Source organism: Ursus arctos, unplaced genomic scaffold (genome assembly GCF_023065955.2).
Source record: "Ursus arctos isolate Adak ecotype North America unplaced genomic scaffold, UrsArc2.0 scaffold_20, whole genome shotgun sequence".
In the NCBI taxonomy this organism is placed as follows: domain Eukaryota; kingdom Metazoa; phylum Chordata; class Mammalia; order Carnivora; family Ursidae; genus Ursus; species Ursus arctos.
In genome coordinates this window covers 27,977,170-28,002,251 of record NW_026622875.1, presented here as the reverse complement: position 1 = coordinate 28,002,251, position 25,082 = coordinate 27,977,170, and the positions used below count along the sequence as shown (strand labels likewise).

At 48.9% G+C, this 25,082-nt stretch overlaps 1 protein-coding gene across 1 annotated transcript in view; it reads right to left on the bottom strand.

Moving 5' to 3' along the window:
• Window positions 1–25,082, bottom strand: part of SLCO2A1 (solute carrier organic anion transporter family member 2A1) — a 79,579-nt gene that overhangs the window by 14,601 nt on the left and 39,896 nt on the right. The window contains exons 3-8 of the mRNA XM_026497059.4: window positions 23,387–23,549; window positions 5,808–6,035; window positions 4,850–4,948; window positions 2,666–2,802; window positions 825–903; window positions 122–286 (exon numbers count right to left, since the gene is read on the bottom strand). Of these exons, the coding sequence (XP_026352844.1) occupies window positions 122–286; window positions 825–903; window positions 2,666–2,802; window positions 4,850–4,948; window positions 5,808–6,035; window positions 23,387–23,549 (871 nt within the window). The remainder of the gene's footprint in view (window positions 1–121; window positions 287–824; window positions 904–2,665; window positions 2,803–4,849; window positions 4,949–5,807; window positions 6,036–23,386; window positions 23,550–25,082) is intronic.

Genomic DNA, 25,082 nt, shown 5'->3' with positions numbered 1-25,082 from the left:
CTCTGGCTCTTGTCTGTGTCCGGTCTGGCCTCGCCCATCCCTGGATGGGCGGAGGAGGGCCCAGCTGCTCCCTCAGGCAGGGCCCCCCAGCTCCTGCAGCGCCCTCACCCTCCAGACTCACCAATGAGGAAGTTGGCATAGGCTGCAGAGGCGCCATACTGCTTCTCCAGGAACTTGTTGAGGAATGTGGAGAGGCCAGCAATGACAGAGGAGAAGGTGCACTGGGCCAGGACCACCAGCATGAAGAGTGGGTTCATCAGCAGCCTCAGGAAGATGCGGGGAAAGCCTGCAAACAGACGGCTGTCAGGGGCCGGGCCCTGATGGCAGTCATCACAGGGGTACCTTGGGACTAGTCCCTGCCCTTCCTCCTCCTCCAGGCAGCCCTCCTTTCTCCCTCAGGGCAGATCTGAAGCACCAAGATGTTCAGTGGCCAGGGGCACACAGCTGCTCGACTCCCACTCAACATGCTCACGGGCTAAGTAAAGTGAGGACATGCCTAGAAGATGTAGGGCGAAGGCTGGATAGAAATAGAGCTAACACTGGGAACATCCTCACATGACAGCCACCTCCATGTGAAAGGAGGGGAGAGAACACGGGGGCCGGACCACGGAGGCAGGGCTGTCTCTGCTTAAATCTGAGTCTCCTGGAACTTGCATAGAAGCAGTCACCAGGACCCCTGGCAGAACCCCTCCTGTGAGGTGGGACCACCTGCTCTTACTGCCCCTTACCACACACCACACCACATGGGGTGGGGTACCCCCTGAACCCCACCTGAAGCCAGCTCCCCCTCCCCACCCTGGGGCTTTGGTGGGTCAGTTAGTTACGTTTAATGAAATCCACCAGGGAGCTTCTTGTCTTGACCTCGTCCATCTTCCTTGCCTCATCCACTATGGCAGGAGACCTCTGCAGGCAGCAAAGAGGATGAATGTGAAAGGCCCAGGCTCCCTGTAGTGACCCTTTCCTGGGCCCTTGCCCCTTGCTCCTCCTCGTCTCAGTGGCTCAGAGACGGGCAGCACTGAGATGCCTCGGGTGTGTGTGGGAGGGCGCCCAGAGAATGCTCTCTTGAACCAAATGCCACCTGCCTGTCAGTGAGCCCAGTGCTGTGTCTGCCAGCATACATCCAGGCCAATGCCTCCTGAGACTCCTCTGGGCATGTTATTCATATCTAACTTTCCCTTGATGGATGCCAAAATGTGTCCAATCAGATCTCACCCCTTGTCTGTCTGTCATGGCAACACTTCCTCCCCATCCTCAGATTCCAGGGGCTGCAGGCTTCTGGGGTACACTGGTCTAGAATGACCTCTGCTTCCAGCTCTTTCTTTCTATCTCCTCTATAGAGTCCCTGCTTTCTTCTGGGTGCAAAGTTGAGTCCTGCTCAAGGCTCCATCCTGGCCCCTGGCCCACACTTTCTACTCATACCACCTCAGTGAGCTTGCCTACCTCTTGTGAACTTGTCAGCTGCAAATTTGAACCCCTACACAAAGCATGCCAGGCTCCCAAGCTCTGACGCCACCAGGGCTCCCCAGGAGAACACACCACCAGGCCCGGAAGCTCCCATGCACTGAGTCCTTACTCCACACCGGGCACCGTGCCCAGCCTTCCACACGCATCGACACTCCTCACGGCCTCCTCGGAGACAAGTGCTCTATCTCCAGTATTTTAAAGGAAACTTAGAAATAAGGAAACTTGCCCAAGATCACTCAGCATCTGGACTCACACTCAGGTTTGCCTGACCCCAAACCACCATGATGCACTGACAACCTCTGAAATTCCTCCCCGAGACTAGCGGCGGCTCTCCCACCCCTGTCCCTCCTCCCACAGCTCAGCCTAGATCTCACACACCTCATTGCCAAACACTGAGCTCTGGCTCTGGCTCAAAACCTTGGTGTTAACTTCAGCCCCCCCCTTCTCCTCCACTCTGCCCGTTGCTGAGTCCTCGGCACCCTCTCCAAGAACGTCTCTCCCTGCCCTTGCCTTGGCTGTCTGGCAACCACTGCCCTGGCTCTCAGCCTCATCCCCCATCTCTGCACAGGCTTTTTCAGATGGCCAGCTGTCCCTCCTTCCTGTCTCCCTGACCTCAACCCAGATGCCATGGTGCCACCTGCACGGTCACCCAGTCACCCAGCACCCCAGAACTTCATGGGACTGGAAGAAGTTTTAGACCCTAGGCCTAACATCAAAGCCCCATCCAGACTTCTTGTCTCTGTTTTCTATTCCCATCCTCTTCTGACTTCTTTACAGCAGACAGGGCCAGCAGACACACAGAACTGCTCACGACCGGCTCGCTCTCAGCCCACCCTCCCGCTCTTCAGCTCTAGCGGTCTCCTTCCAACTCAGTCCTGCACGTTCACGCATGATGGGCCAACCGTGCCAGGTCATATATTTGACCTTTTCCTTTTTCCTGGCTCTTAACTGTGAACTTGGTGTTTTCCAAACTGCTTCCCTCCTGATGCCTATGATGCTGACATGGTAAGGGGACACTGATGAGAGACCATCTTTTGGAAATTCACCAGCACTCTCACCTCTCAAAGCCTCTGAGAAGTCCTGTGTCATATAACTTGTTTAGATTTCACCCAGAATTTCCTTCTCAGTTCAGTTTATTTTTTCCCCACACCTCCCTATCTTGAACTCTGATAGGCAGAGTCATGGGCTCTCAGAACCTTACCTCCGTTTCCCTGAGCATTGTTCGAGGAAAGAAAAAAAAGGGGAAAGAGGTAAGAACCAAGGAGGCTGAGGAGATGAGCAGGCCCAGCCACCAGGCTCCAATCCACCGGGGGTCTCTGGGGGTCAGGTTAACGGCAGCTGCAAAGAAAGCAAAGGGAACAGTGTTTTCTGGATAAATGTGGGATCTCATGTTGCTGGAAAGAAGCCTCTGATCAGGGGGACTTTCTTCCCGTGATGCAGAAAAGGTAAGCCATAAGCTAGAATCTGAGTCAAGACAACATTCCCTCTCCAGGCCAGCGGGTCTCCAGAGCATGGCAGCCACCAAGCATACGGCTGAGATGCAGAGAATCCCCAGGCAGAAGGAATCAGAGCCTTGGCCTCACTTTTATTCCCAACTCCTGATAGGAATAACAGTGAGGGAGGCTGCATCCACCCACCTCCAACCAATCAGAAAACTGAGGATCAGAGACATTAGCTTTGCCCTGGTCCAAGGTCAAGGCTGGTAAGTATTATTTCATTGGTCAATTTTAAGCCCATGTCTCTCTGGTGTCCAAACCTGCACTCTTAACCGCTGAATGCTACTGCCTCCCAACCTGATGATCCCTAAGGAAGGAAGCCCCATGATCCTTAGGAGCCTGAGGGAACAACCATCATCAGTGTGGGCTGCTTAGCCTCCAGAGGAGATACTTCTGGCAATGTCTCCCATCCACATCTGAAAATCTGCCATTGTGTCTCTCTTTGTGAAGAAACTATGTGGCCATGGAAGGAGGGAAAAGGTAGCAGAATGGCCCTCAGCCAAGCAATGACAGGTATTGCTGGGCATTGTCCCTGGTACTGGGACTCAGGTGAAAGTCTCTTTGGGTAACTAAGAGGCAGGAACCAATTCAGGAAGTGCCGGTAAAAGGGCAAAGATGGCTTGACGCTGAGGCAGAAAGCTTCCCCCACCTTTTCCCTGTCCTGTGAAGTAAAGGCAGGTGACACTTCAAGGAAGACACTGTGGTCTGATGGTCCCCAGGAACAGGAGTCTATGGACTCTGGCAGTACGGTGGCTTTAATGCCTGTCCACATTCTTTGGTTAATGGGCAGTGTCTGATCTGTGTGCCAGGAACTGATGGGGGTACTATTCCTGAGAGTCTGGCTCAGACCTGCCTTCTAGCCACATCTTCTGGCTTGTGGGAGCTTTCTGTATCACCCCCACACTTCACATATGTTCCACCTATTGGCTTTGTCCAAGTATTTTTCTCCACCTGGAAGGCAGAAATCCCACCCACCAATGGGGCTTGATGCAAATGTCAGCTGCCTGGAAAGCCCTCCCTGACCACTTTAGGCAGGAGCACTGTCTCCTGCCTGAGAGCTTCCAAAGCACTTTGCCTGCCCCTCTGTGACAGTGCTGGCTCTCCCTGCCCTCTGGGAGGCTGGGTGGCATAGGACAAGCTTACAAAGGCCATGAGCTCTTGCAGGATTCATTGGGGGGGCTGGCTCCATGAGTGGTTACCTCCGTGTTTGTGCCCTGGTCTATAGACCATATGTCCTCCTCATTCTAAGATACACAGGGATTTAGTCCATACCATTTTGTGAAGAATAAGAGTTCATACCTGTAAACCTCTTAATGTATATCAGACATGTTCTAATCCTTACAACGACTCTATTTTACTATCATCAGCCCCATTTTACAGATGAGGAAACCGAGGCACAGAAAGCTAGAGATGCTTGCTCAAGATCGCTCAGCCGGTGAGAGGTGGAACCAGGATTAGACGCAGCTTGCTTACTACCAGAGCCCACAGAGTTACACATGATGCGAATCATAATCCATGTGTTTATTTTATGTAGTGCTTCTTTTTTATCCTCAAAAGAGCTCTTATTAGACCATCTTAGAATCTAAGGACCATAAAACTATTTTTAATACCACCACCAAAATGGGCAGCTGTGGTGGCAACAGCTGAGGCCCTTCCCCAGCTCTCCAGATTTCTTGCTACAAACTTCCCGAGGACAGAAAGGGTCCTGTGCCAGAGAGGCGCATGGTCTGCTCTTGGCCATCTGATGCTCTGCAGGAGTGAATGAATGAGGGAGAGAGCAGACCCAGGCATCTGGAGTTAAAGCTTCGTTTTCTGCCCTGCCTGGCTGGAGCTTGGGGAAGCTGCTTCATGGAAGCAGTAGTGGGATGGGCATCCTTGCACACACTCACCTGTGTCCACTCTGCCATAGTCCACGAAGATCTGCAGCATGACAGAGCCCAGCAGGTACCCGAAAGCCGGTCCAAACACAGAGATGGCAAACAAGATGGCTGGAAGGGGAGGAGGAAGAGGAGGCTGAGGGAACTGGGGAGGGTGTGGCAGCCCCAGGTTCTCTCCCTGGCTGAGGGATTCCCAACATGTCACCCCACTTGTCCCCTGGCCCTCACAAGTCCGCACTGTGGGCATTTCCCATAGACAAGACCAGAATCACTCAAGATCCTGAGATGTGCAGAACCCAAGCTGCTTCTCCTCCAGCCAGCTGCCAGAGAGATCCACTTGCCAGGACGAAAAGCCTCCCCAGCATTTAACGATTCCTGTCAGGTGTGCTGGTGGGTGAAGCTCCCTGCAAGTACCATGCTGGGACCCCTGGCAGGAGCTGGGGGGCCACTGAGGCAGGGTGGGTGCTCTGTCTGGTTTGGGGTGTGGGCTTCGAGAATGCTCAGTGTGGCTTTTTCTAAGGGAAGGATGGGGGCAGTCAGATGGTCATTTGTTATCTGCTTTGCTTATCCTTCCTTGAGGCCATCCTGTCCCTAAGTGGACAGTTCGGGAAGACATGGGTACCGTGGCCTGTGCCCGGAGGACTGGACAGCAGCAGTTCCAGGAGCTGGTAAAGGAGCTCCCCTGTGCCCAGTGTGGGGCTAAGGGGTTACCAACATTACTTACGTAATCCCACAGCTGCCCAGGGCACGGACACTATTAGCCCCTGGGCCACCTGCCCAGGATCACACAGCTGGTAGGTAACAGAGCTGGCATTCCAACCAAATCTGTCTGCTCCCCAAACCTCAGCATTCATCTGCTGTGTTGTGGGGCAAAGAGGGCTCGACCTCGATTCAGCCCCTCAGAGTATGAGCAAGTGCTGCTTCAGGACTGGGCCCCCTCCCTGCAGCCCTCCTCAAGCCTGTGACTCACAGATATACAGGGGTGAGTTGTTGGGCTCAGAGAAGTCGTCCACATAGGAGATTCCGAACGGCTGAATGGGCACCGTCCCGACACCTGCCAGCAGCTGGGCGACCACCATGAGACCCCACATGCTACTGGTCTCCTTCCGGGAGTCTTGGGTGGTGCTGTGGCACTTGCTGGGGGGCAGGTCCTTCCAGTGCTTCTGACAGAGCTCGGCCTGGAAGTGGCTGCTGTTCCCTGCAATGAGAGGGCATGCTGGTCACCACCCAGCCTTCTGGTCCCATCAGCTCGCCTCCAAACCTGCCCTTTCTCTGAGGCCTTTGGGAAGTGACTACAGACACAGAGATCAGAGTGTGGGTTCCCTGTTCCGGGAGCAGTCCTTCTTCAGTGGGAGGGAAATCTTCCACCCATGGCTATCCATTCTTTGTCCTCTATGGGTACAGGCAGGGAGCTGAGCATGGAGGCCAATACTGTCTTTCCTGGAGGAAAGGGTCACCCAATGGAAAAGGGGGATCCAGGACCAAAACCCAGGCTTGCTGGCCTGAAGTGCCCCGTGCTGAGCCTCAAGCTTGGGGTCCCTAGGGTGTGGTTTTCTTTAGCAGGACAAAGGCCATTCTGTCTCACAGAACACAGTGTCAGCCCCACCTGGGATGTGTCCCTCCTGTGTCGTGACCCTTGGAGCCTGATTCCTGGATAAGCCTGCCACTGTGTCACACAGAGGCATTTAATGTCCTTCCCAAATGTGTGCAGCAACCAAGAATCTACAACTTGGGGAGCTGGAAAGGACTTGAGACCTTCTAGCTCAATCCCTCCTATTATAAATGGGGAGTTGAGGCTGCACCCACAGAAGCCAGGCTGTACCTTGAGACCCTTCTGTGAGCGTCCTGGAGACTCCCAGCATGCCGTGAGCACCATGCGGCCTGTGGCTGTGGGGACCAGACCAGGCTGGACTGTCACTTCCACATGGATGTTTTTAACTTGGCCTCTCCAAGGCCTCAACAGCTCTTGAGGGCTCCCTTCCATAAGACCCCGTCTTCTCCTACCTTGTCCAAGTCAATGAACACCACTGACATCACTGATCTTGCTCTACAGGTTTGCTCGTTTCACACTAACATAATTCCCTTTAATTCTCTGGTGCTCCCAGAGAGGATATAAGCCCTGATCTATGTGGGCCTCAAAGCCCCACAGAGAGGAAATATGAAGGCTGTGGACTAGATCTGCCCTTCATGCTCAACTCTGCCCCAGGCTGCCCTGGATGGTGGGGTGGGAGAGGGTCTGCCCTCCTCATTGCCCTCTCCCTCCCCCAGGCACATATGCTCTGTCCAGCCTGGCCCCACCCTTAACCTGTCCTCTACACTGGTGTTTTTATAGGACACATTTGAAAACTGCTGGCCTATGGGGCTCCCCATTGAACAGGAGGCCTGTCCCAGGAACAGCAAGGGACGACAAGATGTCTTCTTTTTTTTTTTCTTTTTCTTTTTTCTTTTTTTTGTTAAAGGAAGTTTCCAAAGGAATTTTTATGTTTGTTTTGTTTTTTTAAAGATTTTATTTATTTATTTGACAGAGAGACAGCCAGCAAGAGAGGGAACACAAGCAGGGGGACTGGGAGAGGAAGAAGCAGGCTGCCAGCGGAGTAGGGAGCCCAATGCGGGGCTCGATCCCAGGACCCTGGGATCACGCCCTGAGCCAAAGGCAGACGCTTAACGACTGAGCCACCTAGGCACCCCAGCAAGATGTCTTCTTGTCAGGGTCATCCAGACTGGGGGAAATCTTGGATGCTGAGTCCTGAAAAAACTCCTGGACCAAATATCATTCATCCTCAGTTGGTCAGTTCTTTGGCCAAGAGTGACTGTGGACAGGCGCTCTGCTGGGGTGGGGGACAAGGAGGTGACAGAGACAGGCGCAAGCGCTGCCTTTACAAACTCTTCAGCCCACTGTGGTACGCAGCTCACTGAAGAAGCAACCACAGTCCTGCCTGCTCCAATCCAAACCACAATGAGCTATCCCTTCGCACTCATCAGGATGGTTACTATCAACAACAACACACATAGGAAGCGTCAAGTGCTGTTTGTGTAAGATGTGGAAAAAGTTAGAGCCCTAGTACATTGCTGGAAGGAATGCAAAATGGTGTGGCCACTACGGAAAATAGTATGCAGTTTCTCAAAAAACTTTAAATACAACTACCATGCAATTCAGCATTTCTACCTCTGGGCATATACCCAAAAGAACTTAAAGCAAGACTTAACAGATATTTGCACACCAGCCTTCATCGCAGGGTTATTCGCAACAGCCAAAAGGTGGAAACAATCCTAATGTCCATCAGGAACGAACGGATGAACAAAATGTGATAGATACATACAACAGAATATTACTGAGCCTTAAAAAGAAAGGGAATTCTGACACACGCTACATACAAAATGGAGGAACCCTGAAGGCATTATGCTAACTGACATAAGCCAGACACAAAAGTACACACAGTGCCTGATTCCACTTCCATGAAGAAACTCGAATAGACAAATTCATAGAGACAGTAAGTAGAATGGTGGTTATCAGGGGCTGGGCAGGAGGGGATGGGGAGTTAGTGTTTAGTGGGTACAGCTTCAGATGGGAAAGATGAAAACTTCTGGAGCTGGATGGTGTTGATACTCTCACAATAGTGTGACTGTACTTAATGCCATTGAACTCTCCACTTAAAAATAGAGTGGTAAATGTTATGTTACCCCCCTCTCTCTCTCTCTCTCTCTCTCTCTCTCTCTCTCTCTCTCTATATATATATATATATTCCCACAGTAAATAATAATGTAGCCTGATCCATACTGAGTCGGGAGAGGACAGGGAGCATGTGGGAGAAGCCCAAACCCAACGTAGCTTGGAGAGGGTTTGGGAAGATTCCTGGAGAAAGTGGCCCTGAGCTAAGAAGAAGCGATAGGGGTAGACAAAGATCAGCGTCGAGGAGGATGGAGGAACAGCAAGGTGGAGGGGCTCAGAGATGCGGGTGACGCGCTCCATGGCACGAACACAGTGCGGTGCAAGCAGCATGCAAGTGTAAGCAGGGTGAGGCACGGCCACTCCGGGAGGGCTTGCGGGTCCTGGGAAGGGGCATGGATTGTGTCCTAAGGAAACCCCAGAAGGGTCAAGATCCTGACGGGAGCAGTACAACGAACACACGGGAGGCATTAAGACCAATTTGCAAGGCCCGTGTGTAGGGAGTGGAATTGACCCAATAAAGAGCTATTTTGGTGGCAAAATAAGTGATGCCGTGCATTGCACGAGGGGCAGGGAGAGCTGGCCGGCTCTGCGGCCGTGTGGGACCGGGATGCACAGCTCAGAGGCATGCGTGCGAGACACGCAAGGGCAGGCTGGCAGCAAGAGCGCGTGACTAACGAAGGCCTGGAGAATGAATGTTTCTTTTCAGAGTTCTAGTTCTTGATTTCTCTGATTCTTATTATTTTACTACATTCACATTTCTTAGAACACTGTTGCTGGCTTGGCTGGCAACACTATTTCCTGTGAGACACGTAATGGTCATCGAAGATAGTAAAAATGTTGACTGGCTTATTCAGTCTTCGCACGGCACATTGCAGGGTACGCCAGTGCCACAAAACTCCTCACAAAATTCCACCTGATGAAACGTCCAGGAGGCAAAACCCTCTGGGGGTCATGTGTTATCATTAACTTTTAGAATGTTGCATTCCCTGTCTTAAAGTGTGTATTTTAAAATACAGTCAATTGGCCCCAACTCCAAGTCTATGGAGTTCCTCTTTGGCTCTTCCGCATGCCAAATCGATTCAAGATCTCTTAATGAACTCTCTTCTCCTTATGCCAGCCCTGAATGGGGCCAAATCCACCTGGGCCCAGGCCGTGACTCATGCGAAATCCACCTGCAGAGGACCAGGCTTCTTGCGCCAGGGAGCACTGCCCGTGGGGAGGCAGCAGCTGGCTGTCCTGGGGGCAGGGAGCCCCCGAGCCAGGAAGAGCAGGGTGTGGCAGTGGCTAGGACCCGCTGCTCCCTGCCTCGATGTGGGTACAGGTATTTATGCCAGAGACAGGCATAGGGTGGGCTTCCCAAGAACTCATGCCTGGGACTCCGGCAGTGGGTGGCCATGGCCGGCTTCCTCTGGTGAGAGCGGAGTCTTCTAGAATTTAGACCATTAGGCTCTCCTCTTAAAAATCTAGAGGACAGGCATCGGTGAGTCCAAGGGGTGGAAGAAGGAGGAGGAAAAGACCTTGTGTCAGAAGACCTCGGCAAAACTGGTGGTGGGTGGGGGGACTCGGCTTTCTTTGTCCCGCTCCACCCTTCTCCTCCCTGGACTGGATTTCTCAGCTTCCTTTAGGAGCTCAGGCCCACGTGAAGGAGACAGAGCCACCTCTCCCCATTTCTCAAGCATTCCAGCAAACGCCTGTACCCAGCTACTCTCCATTGACCTATGGAAGCATATCACCCTCCTCTTCTGATGTTGCTAGCTCTGAACTACCCACCGTGTCAAATCCTGTGGTAAGGTCAGAGAAACGGCTGCCTATTCCAGCCACCACAGACTCCAGAGGCTGCCTGCCCACCCAAGGTCGCTTTCCTCCACCTTGGAGGGCCCTGAGAAAGGAAGGGAGGGAGGGGAGTCTGTTCATTAGAGGGATGTCAGTCTGTTTCTCATCTTCCCCGAGGCAGACTTCTGGAAGGCTCAAGTTCATCAGAGCACATTCTTTTCCCACAAGACACCAGAAGTCTGCTGTGCCAGTTTTCACAGGGCTGTGAAATGCTAACTAGAAACAGGCTGGGACCTCTCTCCTCCTCCAGCTACCCCAGCACCACCCCAGCAGCACGTGAGTCAACCCTCTGACTCATTCCACAATTTAAATTGAGAGTTTCAGTTCTAATTTCTGGACCCCTCAGTCAGTTTGGAAAGATAGGGGACTCTGTCACAGGAAGGTCTACTTCCCCAGAATGGGACCTACAGAGACAGAGCAAGGTCTAGTCACTCCATTGTTTAAGGGCACACATTCCAGGTGTGGCCAGGCTGAGGCCAGCTGGAGGGTTGCCAAGGGTATAAGAAGAGGTCTCTGCACAAAGATCTGAAACTGGGTCTGAGAGAGGACCCTAGAAGGGTCAGGCAACATAGGAAGGCCACGACAATGGGGCTTTCCTTTGACTAGTCATGCTCATCATTCTGGTAGAAGAAAGAGAGTTTTTCCAGGGAACAGAAGGGTGACAGTGAGTTTTCCTTCAAGTCATGTTCCTTGAAAGCCACATAGACCTCCCTGCTCAGAAAGGGGCATGGTTTGTGGGTAAGTGGGGTCAGGTGAGGCAAGACCCAAGCCTCAGAAGCAATCCATAAGAGAATAATAGGAAATGGCTCGGGGGTGCTTCTGGAGAGTTTTCTGGAAACATGGCCAAGGTGCCAAGCCCTCAGGCTATCAGCAAACCCCTGGAACCTCATTCAGAATGTTCCAGTCTGAAGGACCTATTTCCTCATCCTCCTAAATTCAGCTACTCAACAGTTCTTCCCGAAACCTCTGGCAACACCCACCAGCAGGCCTGGAACAGACTGTCCCAAACTCAGACATGATTTGAGATCTCAAAGCGGTTTGCAAAGTGGGTTTTTCACACATCAGAAGTGATTGGGTTCCCAGTGCACTTCACAAAGCCTTGTTACTCCATAATGCCCTGCTAACAATATGTGGTCTATTCCAACTAGACTAAGTCTCCACTTACAAAATAATTTCTATGGGCATATGCATTCCAAGTTTCATTTTGGGAAACTAGGGGAACAGATTCTTCTGCACCAGCAGAAACTGAAAGAGTCAGGTTTGACAGCCTGAGACACATCATGGGGTAGTGAAAGGGATTCATATTTTGAAACCAGACAAATCAAGTTCAAATCTTGGTTCTACCACTCACTGGTTTGGGGGCCTCTCCGAACCTCAATGTCTTCATCTCCAAAAAAGATATAATAATACCTACCTTGCGATATTCTTATTAGGATTAAAAATAATGGGTATATTATAACCTGGGACATAGTGATCAAATAATATCAATTTTCATCCAAAGAGACCAGAAACTTTGAGAAATTTAAATGAAGAAGGGAGAGGGTGGAACCCTGGAGACAGGTGATAAAGCCCAGGTTTCTAAGAACTTGGGGGCTGGGTCTAGACTAGGGACAAGTAAGATCAGTGCTGATCACCAGCAGAGGATGGACTGTAATGAAGGAGCTGCTTGGAAGGGTTCATATCTTTGAAAGAAAAGAGTGAGCTCAGGGAGTAGAAGGAGTGTTCCTATGTTCTGCTCTCAGACTGAGTTTGCAGGACTAGTTCTGAGACTGAGGCTGATCACCTCTTCACACAGCGTCACCCTGGCACTAGCGGGGGCCCCGGGGAAAATGCCTACTTGTATTGAGGAGGCCATGTGACCAATGAGCCAGACGTGAGAGGGCAGGTCCACTGTGCACAGTGAAACAAGGCTGGACGTTACCCTGCTGGCAAGGGGCTTTCCCCACCCATACCCTTGCCCCTGCACCCTAAGGAACTGCCACCAGGCCAAGGAAGAAGGCCTTGCCTGCGCTTGGCTCATCATCAAAACTATTTTTTAGTGGATAGTAAGGACGGAAGATAGACCTGAGTGAGAAGGATGGTGGTTTAAAGCCATTTAACTTTAATTTTGGCATTTTATTAATATTAATATTGGAAGAGATGTGAGTTTAATATGTACCCCCCAATTGGGAGTGAAGCAGAACTTATTCTTCACAGGTTTATTCAACAGGCTGATGAGGAGCTCTTCGAAAAAAAAAAAAAGTGATTGGCTGAGCCAACATGAGTTCATCAAGAGCCAGTCATGCCAAACCAACCTCATTTCCTTTGTTAATGGGGCTCACAGACCAGCAGGAAGTTGTAACATGGTGTTACTTGACTGGAGGAAGCCTTTTGACAAAGCCTGTCATGATATCCTGGTAGACAAGATGTGGACACGTGTCTGGGGAGTCCTCTGGGGAGAACTGGTTCAAAGCGTGCCCAGGGCTGGCATCAATGGGCCAGTGCGACCCAGGAGATGGTCCTAACTGTATACCATTCAACACCGTTGTCACAGACTTGGGTGAAAGCAGGAACAGCTGACAAATTTGTGAATGACACGAAACTGAGAGGAATAGTTAATAAGACAGACAAACCATAAGAGACTCTTAATCACAGGAAACAAACTGAGTGTTGCTGGAGGGGAGGGAGGTGGGGGGATGGGATAACTGGGTGATGGACATTGGGGAGGGTATGAGTGTAATGAGCACTGGGTATTATATAAGACTGATGAATTATAGACCTGTACTTCTGAAACAAATAATACATTATATGTTAATTTAAAATAAAAAGAAAAAAAAAAAAAGACAGTCCAAAACCTGAACACTCAAAATTAGGCCTGAGGCTGTAAGGAGGGGCTCCAACCAAGGAAATGAATCTAATGGAATTGGTCTGGACTGCTATACCAAAGTATCCTAGACTGGGTGGCTTGTAAACAACAAAAATTTATTTCTCACAGTTCTGGAAGCCGGATGTCTGAGACCAGGGAGCCAGGACAGATAGGTTCTGATGAGAGCCTCTTCTGGGTGGCAGATTGCCGACTTCTTGTTATGTCCTCACAAGGCAGAAAGAGAGTGAGGGAGCTCTCTGACCTCTTTTTTTTTTTTTTAAGATTTTATTTATTTATTTGACAGAGAGAGACAGCCCACGAGAGAGGGAACACAAGCAGGGGGAGTGGGAGAGGGAGAAGCAGGCTTCCCGCTGAGCAGGGAGCCCGATGTGGGGCTTGATCCCAGGACTCTGGGATCACGCCCTGAGCTGAAGGCAGACGCTTAATGACTGAGCCATCCAGGCGCCCCGGCTCTCTGACCTCTTATAAGGGCTCTGATCCCATTAATGAGGACACAACCCTCGTGACCTAATCACCTCCCAAAGGCCTCACCTCCTAACACCATCATGGTGGTCCTGACTTCTCTGTGCTGTTTCCCCCTTTAGATCTGAGCCTCACATCCTTTCTGATGTTGGCCAATCCAAGCTCTGAATCCTGAAGAGTCCTTTGCCCTGTCTCTTGCTGGTTTCCTGTCTCCTGGTGAGTGACACACTACCCAAATGTGCCTGGTGGTTCCCATTTCAAACCTTTGGGCCACAGGAGGTGTCTGGGCACAGCCAACGGTTCTGCTCTAGCAGGTGTGGCAAGAAGGGCAGAAAGCTCCTCCCTGTGTCCTCCAGGGATGCTCAGGGAGCCCCAGGCCTCCTGCAGAAGAGATCAATGGTTTCTTTAAACCATAATCCCCAGTGGGACAGGGGCCCACACTGTTTCTGTGGGGCTATCCCTCACTCCCTAACAGTTTTCCCGAGCCACTGGAATAGTAACCACCCTTTCTTTTCCTCCCTGTGTGCTGACTCTCCCGAGGAGACCACCCCCTGCAACCACTCACCATGCCCAAGACATACACTCAGCCGGAGATGCTGGAGAAGTGTCTCCCCAGGGGAGCAGGGTGCAGGATACAACTTGCAGGATGTAGCTTGCTTGCCTAGCACTGCCCCCCTCCCCACCAGACCCAAGCAGAGCTGCCACGCCAGCCTCATTCCTGAACAGGGGAAATGACTAAACAAGCCTTGGGGGCCTGACTGGGAGGGGGAGCCACACTCAGGTCCCTACTCAGGCCTCAGCTGGAGACTTCGGAGAACAAGAGGTTCTCATTTCCAGGCTGGCCAAAGGGGGAGATTGTAGCTTGCCCACAAAACAGATGTTAAGAGAGCCTGACAGACAGTCAACAACTCTCATATCGACTGCCAGGGCCTTTAGAGAGGCCATGGTCCTATTGCCATGGAAACAACCAGTTCACCTGAGGAGCCCCAGCTCCTTCCCAGGCCTTCCCCAAATGTTCAACACCACAGCCTAGCGTTTTCTATCATTTCTCCCCATTGGTTTCTATTCTTTCCTACACTATGTATTAAAAAATGTTCCACATCAAATTTCATTAGGTTTTGCTATATTCATCTGTTTGGGGCTATTTTTTTTCTCAGTTGATTTAATCACCCCCATGTGCTTTGTGATTCCCCCCCTCCCTTATTGTTTTCTTTCCCTTTTCAGATTAAATAGATCCAACTGGCCAGGTTGTACAACTTCTACCCCAATTGCCCACTCACTAACCCCCTCAACACACACACACTTTCCCCTTCCCCCCCAGATACACCCCCACCTCCACACCCTCACCAACCCCTGCCATACACACTTTCCCCTCTCACATACATCCCCATCTCCACGCCTCCCCCACATTTCTTCCCTTACACAGGTCCCTACCCCCACCCTTCCCTTCTCCACATATATCCACTTCCTGTCCACACCAGTATACCTTCCCTCACACACACACGTATACACAATTACCCCAGAGACACACTCACACTTCCCCCTCCCCGCTGCCGAACACCTTCTGAGCACACCCATCTCACACCACAGCTGGGTGTTCACCACTGAACAGCCCTGGGCTTGTTGGCCATGAGCAGTTCCCTCAGTGGCAGGACCCTCGGGGGCTCCCGTAGCTCAGCGGAGTGGGTTCTGCTCTGGGGTTTGGGGAGCTGATTCCAGGCCCTGTGTGTTGTCCACTGAGGAAGAAACACAGTCACTCAGGAGCCTGAGGCTTCCCCTCCTTCTGCCTCCTTACCACCCTCCTTCCCAGGGACACCCTTGGGACGAATGAGCATGGCTGAGCTGGCACCTTTATGACTTAAGGACTAGAAAGTGACTCTTCCCTTTCTTTTCATGACTGCTTCAAAAATACAATCCAACCCCCACCTCTTATCTTGCAGGAAGCTCCCTGCTTGTGTCCATCCATTGTCTGCACTGGGGCCGACTTCCCTCTGGACTTGGCTTAGGAGCTTTCACAGGTTACACCTAGTCCTGCCAGACACTGGTTTCCGAAGACCCTTCTCTTCTGTCCTGAGGGAACTGGTGTCACGTTGGCCTGTTTCCCATCTACCCAAAACATCTCTGCGCCTTCCAGAAGTGGTCTTGGAGCCTTGGCTGGGTAACTAGTCTTTTTTTCTAAAGGCGCCAGGCCACATTTCCGGACCCCTCTGACATTTAGAAAATCTAAACATTCATAAATGTCTGCCTGGCCTTTTTAAAATTAGCAATTAGCTGTTAAAGGTCTCCATGATTCCCACAATGTTCAGCCCCTCTTTATTTTTTTCCTAAAATACATAGTTACTCTTCATTTCCCATGTTCATTTCTGGAGTAGCTTTGCTCCAAGGGGAGGAAACCAGCAATCAAGACATAACAGGTCTGGGGGTCATTACTTATGAGTAACAAATTTCAAATGTCACATCAAGGGTAGGCAAAGAAAAATTTGCTGGACAGCTAACATGGGCATTTTACCTATACTATTTTGTGTTAATTTTGCCCTCAGAACACCCTGAAAGTGAAGGTATCATGGGTCCCATTTTACAGATAAGGAAACTGAGGTTCAGAAAGGTAAAGTAGGAGCTTGCTTAAGGAGCCTTGGCAAGTAAATGGCTGAGCTGCATTTGAATGTTGAAGTCCATACTCCACCCATCACACGAGGCTGCTCCGACTGAGGGTCTGGGAATACAGCAAAATAGCAGCCCAAGCTTCAGCTGAGAGAAATCCTATGGACTCACATATGGAGGATGCAGCAGGGACTATGTTGAGGGAGGAGCCCTGCTCCAGGCCAGAGCAGAAGACCTACAGTGAGGACCGGGGCGAAGCTGCCTTCAGATGCCGCAGGATGCCCAGCCCATCAGCCATGAGCTGTGAGACTCAGCTTGCTACAGGAAGCGGGGTGCTTGCTCATTTGGGACCCTAGTTTACCCAGCATCATACATATCTTATCCTCACCACTGCCAATTTTTTTTCAAAGATTTTATTGATTTATTTGAGAGGGAGAGAGAGAGAGTGATTGAGCATGAGCTGGGGGAAGAGTAGAGGAACTAGCACACTCCCCACTGAGCGTGGAGCCCAACGAAGGCCTCCATCCTAGGACCTCAAGGTCATACTTGAGCCAAAGTCAGACACTTAACTGACTGAGCCACCCAAGCACCCTACCCCACCACTGCCAGTTATAAAAGCCAACGTTTAACAGGCTCAATTCTGAGCAAGCATCCTCCCAGCCCTCGTAGCCTTGTGAGCAAGTGTCCATTTCATACAGGGAGAAACTGAGCCTCAGCTGTGGAGGAGGTGGCCCGAGGATGCACTGTGAGGGAGTCTCCATTCCCAAGGACTGCCTGACTCCAGAACACCATTCAGGGTGGTGCATTTAATAAAATTCATTTGTTCCTGATCGCCTTGCATAATTCAAAACTAAAGTTCCCATAGGAATACATTTGAAATAGGAGCTGCGTTTCAAACTGTTCCCATGAAGTGAGACCTTCTGGATATTTTCATTTGCACATATTAGCATAGCGCATACCCATGCTGCACTGGTATCCAGTGCACAGCCCCAGAGAGATGTCACGGATGTGGCTCCTGGGCCAAAGTCCTCCTCCCACCTCCTGACACCGGGAAGATGCCCTGAAGGTGGCTCAGCTCTGAGCACTTCCAGCTGCTGCTCCAACCCCAGCCAGAGCAAGGGAGACTGCTGTGCCTCATGGCTGCACATAGCACTTACACAGATGAAACAAGCAACGACAATGAAAGAGTTTATTCTCCCGGCCTGTGGTTCCTCCCTGCAGGCTGAGAGGCCAGCTGTGGCCCCTGTCCCCGTCCCCTTCGGTTCCCCCTCACTGGAGTTTGGCTAAGAGCACTGAGGTCAAGCAGGGAATGGCAGAGTGTCTCCCTGTGAGCAGGGAGGACCATGGTGGGCTGAACCCCAGCCAATGGACTGTCCCTAACAAGGCGCAGAGTGATTGCTTTCAGAGGCCCACCCGTCTCTAACCACCCTCTGTGGTGGCTGCTTTCTGTGAAGCAAATGCCATTGGTATGCGGCCCAGGCTTCGGGCAGCCAACCCACCAACCCAGAGTGTGTGATGCCTGGCAGGGTGCCCTCCCCTCAGCCTGGCCCCGGTGCCCCAGACTCCCTTGCTGACTTCATTAACCCAGTCCTCATGCTGCTGAAGAAGTGCAGGGACCCTGGGTCTGGAGTGGGCTTGGCACAGGGTTCTCTGGCAGGGTGGCCAGCAATACCCAACTCTCCTACAGAGCTGGCCTCAAATCCCTTGTCTAGACTGAGGAGGAGAAAGAGCATGGCAGGACACCTAGGTTTGGGTCTGTCTTCCTCCTGGACCTACTTGAAGAAGGATTCAGTCTCTACATAGTCCAAATAGATACAAGGCCGTAACGCAGTCATGAGAAGAGATAAGTTCACTGGTGATTTACACAGAGGTGGGGAAGATTCTCATGATCAGAACCCAACAGCCATTTCATCATTAGACACTGCTACTCGGGCTCCATTCTTTTTCCATTCCAGCCACCTATCTCTCCCTACCCGAAGTCTCACAACCCATAAAGGAGTCCCTTCGGGGCACCTGGGTGGCTCAGTTGGTTGAGCGTCTGCCTTTGGCTCAGGTCATGATTTTGGGGTCCTGGTGTCGAGCCCCACATGGGGTCCCTTGCTCAGTAGGGAGTCTGCTTCTCCCTCTCCCTCTGCCCCCCACCCCCTGGCTCATGTGTGTACTCTCTCCCTCTCTCAAATAAATAAATAAAGTCTTTAAAAAAAAAAAAGGTATCCCTTTATCATTCTAAGTGATTCAACTCTTGAACCTGACCTCTAGATATGACAAAAAAAAAAAAAAGAAAAAGAAAAGAAAAAAAAAAAGCCTGACATTTAAGTAAACAGGTAAACAGGAATCAGAATCAGTTATTCCCTTAGCATATCCTTTGGTGGCTCATTTATCCTCAGACATCTTCAACTCCAATACGATGTGCCAAAGATGACCATTTGTGGACTGGGCCTCTCATTGCTGTTCATCACAAAACCACTGTCATGTCTTACGTCCTTCAAAACATGTACAAGTTTATCCCAGATCAATAAATTATCATAAAATTAGCCCCAAAGCAGTGTTGTTCCTGGGGTGCTGAGTGAATGCAAAGGCAAAACCACTTTGTAAGGCTATTCCCCCAACCCAGACCACACAAAATTTCTACAGGGGAAAAAAATCCCACTACAAATGATCCCAGAGTCAAACATTATAAAACATACAGGAAATAATCCACCATGAACAAGAGCAAGCAAACACAAAACATGGGAGGATTAGCATTCCCAAAACTTTAGCTAAGGGGAGCAAACTGAAAAAGACTATAAAATAAATATGTTTAAAATAATTGAAGAGACCAAAGTAAAAATAGAAGTCATAAGGCAATATCAAAAATCATGAAAATAGGGCAGAGAGATAGGAAAAACTAACATAATAACTTTTAGAAATTAGCAAAATATATAGAGCCATTAAAATGTACAATGTAGAGTATGAGTTGGATCAGATTAAGAGAGCCGGAGGGAGACTCAGTGGGCAGGAAGACGTACCTGGATCACCCAGGAGGTAACTTAGATGAATAAAGCATTCGAAACTATGAAAGACAAGAGACGAGGAGGGCAGACATCAAAATGTATTATATACATTTTGTAATGTATACATTAATGTATTATATGTAATACATTATATATTATATGAGTTTACATATATTTTATATATTTTTATATGTAATACATTATATGGATTTTTAGAGGAAAGAATGGAGAAAATAGGGCTATGCAATATTGGGGACATTTCTGGCTGAGAGTTTTTCCGAATCAAAAAAAACCTTAATCTTCAAAAGAAATAGCACATTGAACTTCCAAACAGATAAGTAAAAATTAACTTTTACTTAGACACCATATGGTAGACATGCAAGACCACAAAGACAAGAGAAAACCTTAAAGTCAACTAGAAAGAAAAAACAGAACTCCCAGAAAGGAAAGACTATGAGACTGACGGAGAAGTCCCAATACCCGAAAGAGGAGCCAGGAGACAGAAGCATGGTACCTTCAAAGCACTGAGAGGAGACAACTATGCATTTAAAATCCTGCTTGCACCCAAACCATAATGCAAGGACAAGGGTAAAACTGACATTTTCAGACACAGACTTAGAGATTTTCTCATTCATGGGCCCACCAGCAAGTAATGCTAATGAATATATTTCAGGAGAAAGGAAATTAAATCAACAAGTGTAGGTGAAATGCCAGAAGCAATTGTGAGCAAAGAAACCAGTAAACTTGTGGGTAAATACACAGAAATGCTGGCTTATTTATAACTAACAATGACTATAATAATAATGGTTACTAGGGGGAGGTTAAAGACAGGCAGAACTAAAGTACGGGACAACAAAAACATGGAAGATGGAAGAGGACAGTGAGCAGTAAAACATCCCAGCATCCATACTTTGTTCTGTTAGAGAATAAAGACATTCATCAGCTTTAGAGTTTGTTACGTCATAAGTCAGTGTTAAAATGTAAGAGTAAGGGTGAGGCATACTGTGTTCATGGACTGGGAGACTTGATAAACACGTCCAGGATCCCCAAATTGATCTATGAATTTAATGCATTTCTAATAAAAATTCCAGAAGCATTTTTTTTTAGATAGAGACAAGCTGATTATAAAACTTATGTGGGAAGGCAAATGAATAAGAATAGATAAAACAATTTTGAAAAAGAAGTATAAAGCTGGAGGAATCATAGTACCCAATTTTAAGTTTTAACTGTAAAGTTGCAGGAATCATGACAGTGTGATAGTGGGAAAGGACAGACACAGAGACTAATGGAAAAGAACAGAAAGTCTAGAAAAAGACCCACACAAGTATGACCAATTGATTTTTAATAATGGTGCAAAAAATATTTAGTGGAGAAAAGATAGTCTTTTTTTTTTTTTAAGATTTTATTTATTTATTTATTTATTTGAGAGAGAGAGAGAAAGAGAGAGAGAGCACAAGCAGGGGGAGCGGCAGGCAGAGGGAGAGGGAGAAGCAGGCTCCCAGCGGAGCGGGATACCCAATGTGGAGCTCGATCCCAGGACCCTGGGATCATGACCAGAGCTGAAGGCAGATGCTTAACTGACTTAGCCACCCAGGCACCCCAAAAGACAGTCTTATTGATCAATGATGTTAAAATAATTTAACATCCATATACAAAAAGAAGAAAAAGAATCTTATAAAAAATTAACTCAAATGGATCATAGATCTAAATATAAGTGGGAAGCTATAAAACTTAAGAAGAAAAAAACCCCAGAAAACAAAAAACACATGCATAGGAGAAAACTTTCCTGACCTGGAATTAGGCAAAGAGTTCTTAAATGTGCACCAAATCCATGATCCATTAAAGATAAAAGAATTACAAATTGTATTTCATCAAAATGAAAAACTTTTGCTTTGCAAATGATGGTGTTAAAAGAATATAAAAGATAAGCTAAGGCCTGGGAGAAAACATTTGCAAATCTTCTGCCCAATAAAGAATCTGTACCCGGAATTTATAAAGAGCTCTCAAATTGAACAATAAGAAAACGAATAATCCAATTACCAAATGGGCAGAAGGCTTGAACAGACACCTTCCTGAAGAGAATACATGCATGACAAATAAGCACATGAAAAGATGTTCAACATCATAAACTTGTATTTACAAAAAAGAACCCGAAACACAAATATTCATAGCAGCTCTATTTGCACCTGGTACAAACCGGAAACAATTCAAATTTCTTTCAATGGGTGAGCAGGTAAACTGTGGTATATCCGTGCAACGGAATGCCACTCAGCAAGAAGAAGGAATGAACTAGCGATATATGCAACAACTTCAGTGAATTTCAAAGGCCTATGGCCCAGGAAAGAATCCAGTCTCAAGATGTTACATGCTCTATGTTTCCATTTCTGTGTTATTCTCAAAGCCACAAAACTATAGCGATGGAAATGGGCTAGTGGTTGCGGTGGCTGGGGAGAGTGTGACTATAAAGGAACAGCATGATGGACGTGTTGGAGTGATGGAACTGTTTTGTACCCTGATTGTGGTGGTCACACAAATCTCTCAGTGTGTTCACATTTATAGAACTGGGCATCACCCCCCCAAAAGTCAATCTTACTCTCTAATAATTTTTTTAGATGTTTCAACATAAGGCTAACTAGTAATGTGTAACTTCCACACCAGTAGAAGAAAAACAAATAAAACTAAAGAAATAAGACATGACATTAGAAGGAAGAAAAGTGCACTGATAGGCGGTGAGCTGAAGCACACCAACCACAGGTGACTGGCCACCCCCTGAAGGAGAGGAAGTGAGGAACCAAGAGGGAGTTACTGTCTTCTTTCTTTTTAAAAATGTTTTACCTAAATTCAATTTAGTTAACATACAGGGTACGTTTAGTTTCAGGGGTAGAGTTTAGTGGTTCATCAGTTGCATGTAACACCCAGCGCTCATTACATCACATGCCCTCCTTAATGCCTATCACCCTGTTACCACCATTAAAAAATAACATAAGAGGGGCTCCTGGGTGGCAAAGTCGGTTAAGCCTCTGACTCTTAATCTCAGCTTAGGTCTTGATCTCAGGGTCATGAGTTCAAGCCCCGTGTTGGTCTCCACACCCAGCATGGACCTTACTTGGAAACACACACACACACACACACACACACACACTCCCAAAACCATAATATACCAAAACCACCAGGCTGTATACCTTAAATGGGTGAGCTGTATGGTATGTGAATTATGTCTCAATAAAGCTGTTAAAAGAAAAAAAGGAAAGAAAAAAAAAAGAGGTATCTGAAGGAAAACAGATGAATCTTAATGAGCAGTATATAAGTGTTGTGTTATTTTCTTTACTTTGCTATATTTTGATTTTTTCATATTAAAAAATAAAATAATTTTTTAAAGAAAATGGAACTCTTACCAGGCAGTTTCATGTTATTTAATTCCTTATTTATTACTTACGTAAAATCCTCATACATCTCTCCCTACCACAGGGCATATCACTAAGAACCAGAGACTCTGTTACAGAAGGGGCTACTTTGTCTAAGAATTAGACCCTAACTGACTGGTGCCCTTGGGAAAGTTACTGGACAACTGGACAACTTTGAGTGCCAAGTTTTCATCTTAGACCTTTCTCTCCCTTTCACAGGTGTCCAGGAGAATCAAATGAGAACACAGTTTAAGTGTATTGTAACCTAAAGAATGATGGACGAATGTACAAATGTCAGGAAGTATTAAACACATGATTAAACATGCAGAAAACCCACAGATCTCCTCATGGGCAATGCTCTGAGCCTCCGCCAAGCCCATCACAGGCACTGCTCAAAAGCATCCCCGCTTGTGTGCACTGGATCCTTCCTTGCATGGAGCACAGGGAATTACAGGGAGTCACAGGGGGAGGTGAGCCACCAGCCGCATGCCCTGACCTCAGCAAGTCAGGGCTGCTCCGAAGCTCCACACAATTCTGTATGTTTTCACTTTCAGATGTGCTTTGGGGAGAAGCAAAAAATAAAAGCCAAGGATACTTTCTGCTGGGAGCGGACAGCATGGCCTAGAGTGGTGTTCACTGCCCCAGAAGCATCTCCACCAACTTTGGTGAGATGCCCACTCCTTCCTTATCCCCTTGAAGCAGGCGTTGGAGGCCACTTACCAACGCTGGCCACGGTGTACTGGTAGGGCTCTGAGAGGAAGTGTGGGAGGGTGAGGACGAAGGCACCTGAAGCTAGGAGGAGACCCCCAATGCCGATCAGCCGTGGACGGTGCACCCGGCTGCCGAAGTAGCTGACAAAGATGATAAGGATGGCGTTGCTGATCTGCAGAGATAGCAGAGAAGCTGAGTGAGGCCAGAGACTCTGTCCCTACTCACCCACAGAGAAGACCTGACTGTACTTGGACGAGGAAAAGCAGACAGGCAAGAGCCCCCCAGTGCCAGCCTCGCCCAGAGCCTCACAGGGGGCCCAGGAGGTGCTGTTTCAGCTCTCCCCTATTGTCAGAATCCCTTCCCAGCCTCAGCCTCCTGGACCAGACAAAGGGAAGTATCTAGAGACCAGGAAAATCTCATTGCTGAAATTTCAACCATCTTAGTCCCAAACCTTTTGGGGCAAAGTCCAAGGAAGCCTCCAGTTCTGGCTGGCTCCTAGGAACAGCACATACTCTCTAACTAAATGCCCTAGGGACGCTGGCTTGGTAGTCAGAATAACCACCAAGCAACATGTACTGTCTCATTTCATCATGCAACAACTCTCTTTCTGTGACCACAGTGGGACTCAGAATAGTAGGTAACTTGCCCTGGCTATGAGATTAGGAGGTAGCTTGAACTGGGACTGCCTGAGTTTAAAGCACCCAGTCTTAACTGGACCCGTCTACTGCCTCCCAGAGAAGTGGGTTTCTGCCCCACAGCTCTGCTACTAACCTGTCCCGGCCCTCCTTGGGCTTACTTCCACTCCTGTCAGTGAGGGAGGAGCACTAAGCCATCCTTAAGTTCCTTCCGGGCCGTAAACATCAGTAACTCCCTGTTCTTGGTGCTCCCTGGAAGGTGTGGTCTCCCAGCCCCACCCTGAGCCAGGGAAGGGAAGTGAAGGCCCAGCTTAGGGAGCAAGGTCTTAAATGATAGAACAGGGTATTGGCAAATCTTCTGACTACAACTCCATCCAAAGAGAAGATCCTCTGGCCCAGAATGTAAGCTCACCTGGACTGGAGGAGCCCTGAATGTCAGCACCCACAACCCTGCCCTGTCCAGACCACAGTCTCCTTCTGGCTGGAAAAGCAGGTACCCCTGTCTCAGGAAACAGGAGCCAGCGTTTTGGTATATGACTTGTCAAGATCACCAACTGGCCAGTTCTCAGTTTTCTTACTTTACCTCTCAGCACCATGTGATTCAGATGACCATTTCTTCCTTCCTGAAACATTTCTTTCACTGAGTTTCCCGGATACCACCTTCTCCTAGTTTTCTTCCACTGGCAGCATCTTTTCCATTTCCTTGGCTCATTCCTCCTTGCCTCCCTGAATTCTCAACTCCCATAGCTCAGTCCCTGAACCTCCGTTCCTGTCTTGGTGAGCTCATCTGGTCCCATGGCCTTCCATGTTCTGTGTGTGCTTCTAATTCTCACAGACTCAGCACAGCCAAATCTCACACCTCATCTTCCCCCTCCCCGAAAACCTGGTCCCCCGACCCCAGTCCTCCTCATCTCAGTGAATTGGCACCTGCATCCTACCAATGCCTCAAGCCAAAAACCTGAGCGTCATCCCTGACTGCTCTTTCACAGCCACAGGCAGCCGTCAGCCATCTGGACCTTCAGTAGCCACCTGCAAGCTGCTTCTCTCCCACCTCTGTCACTACCTCCTGG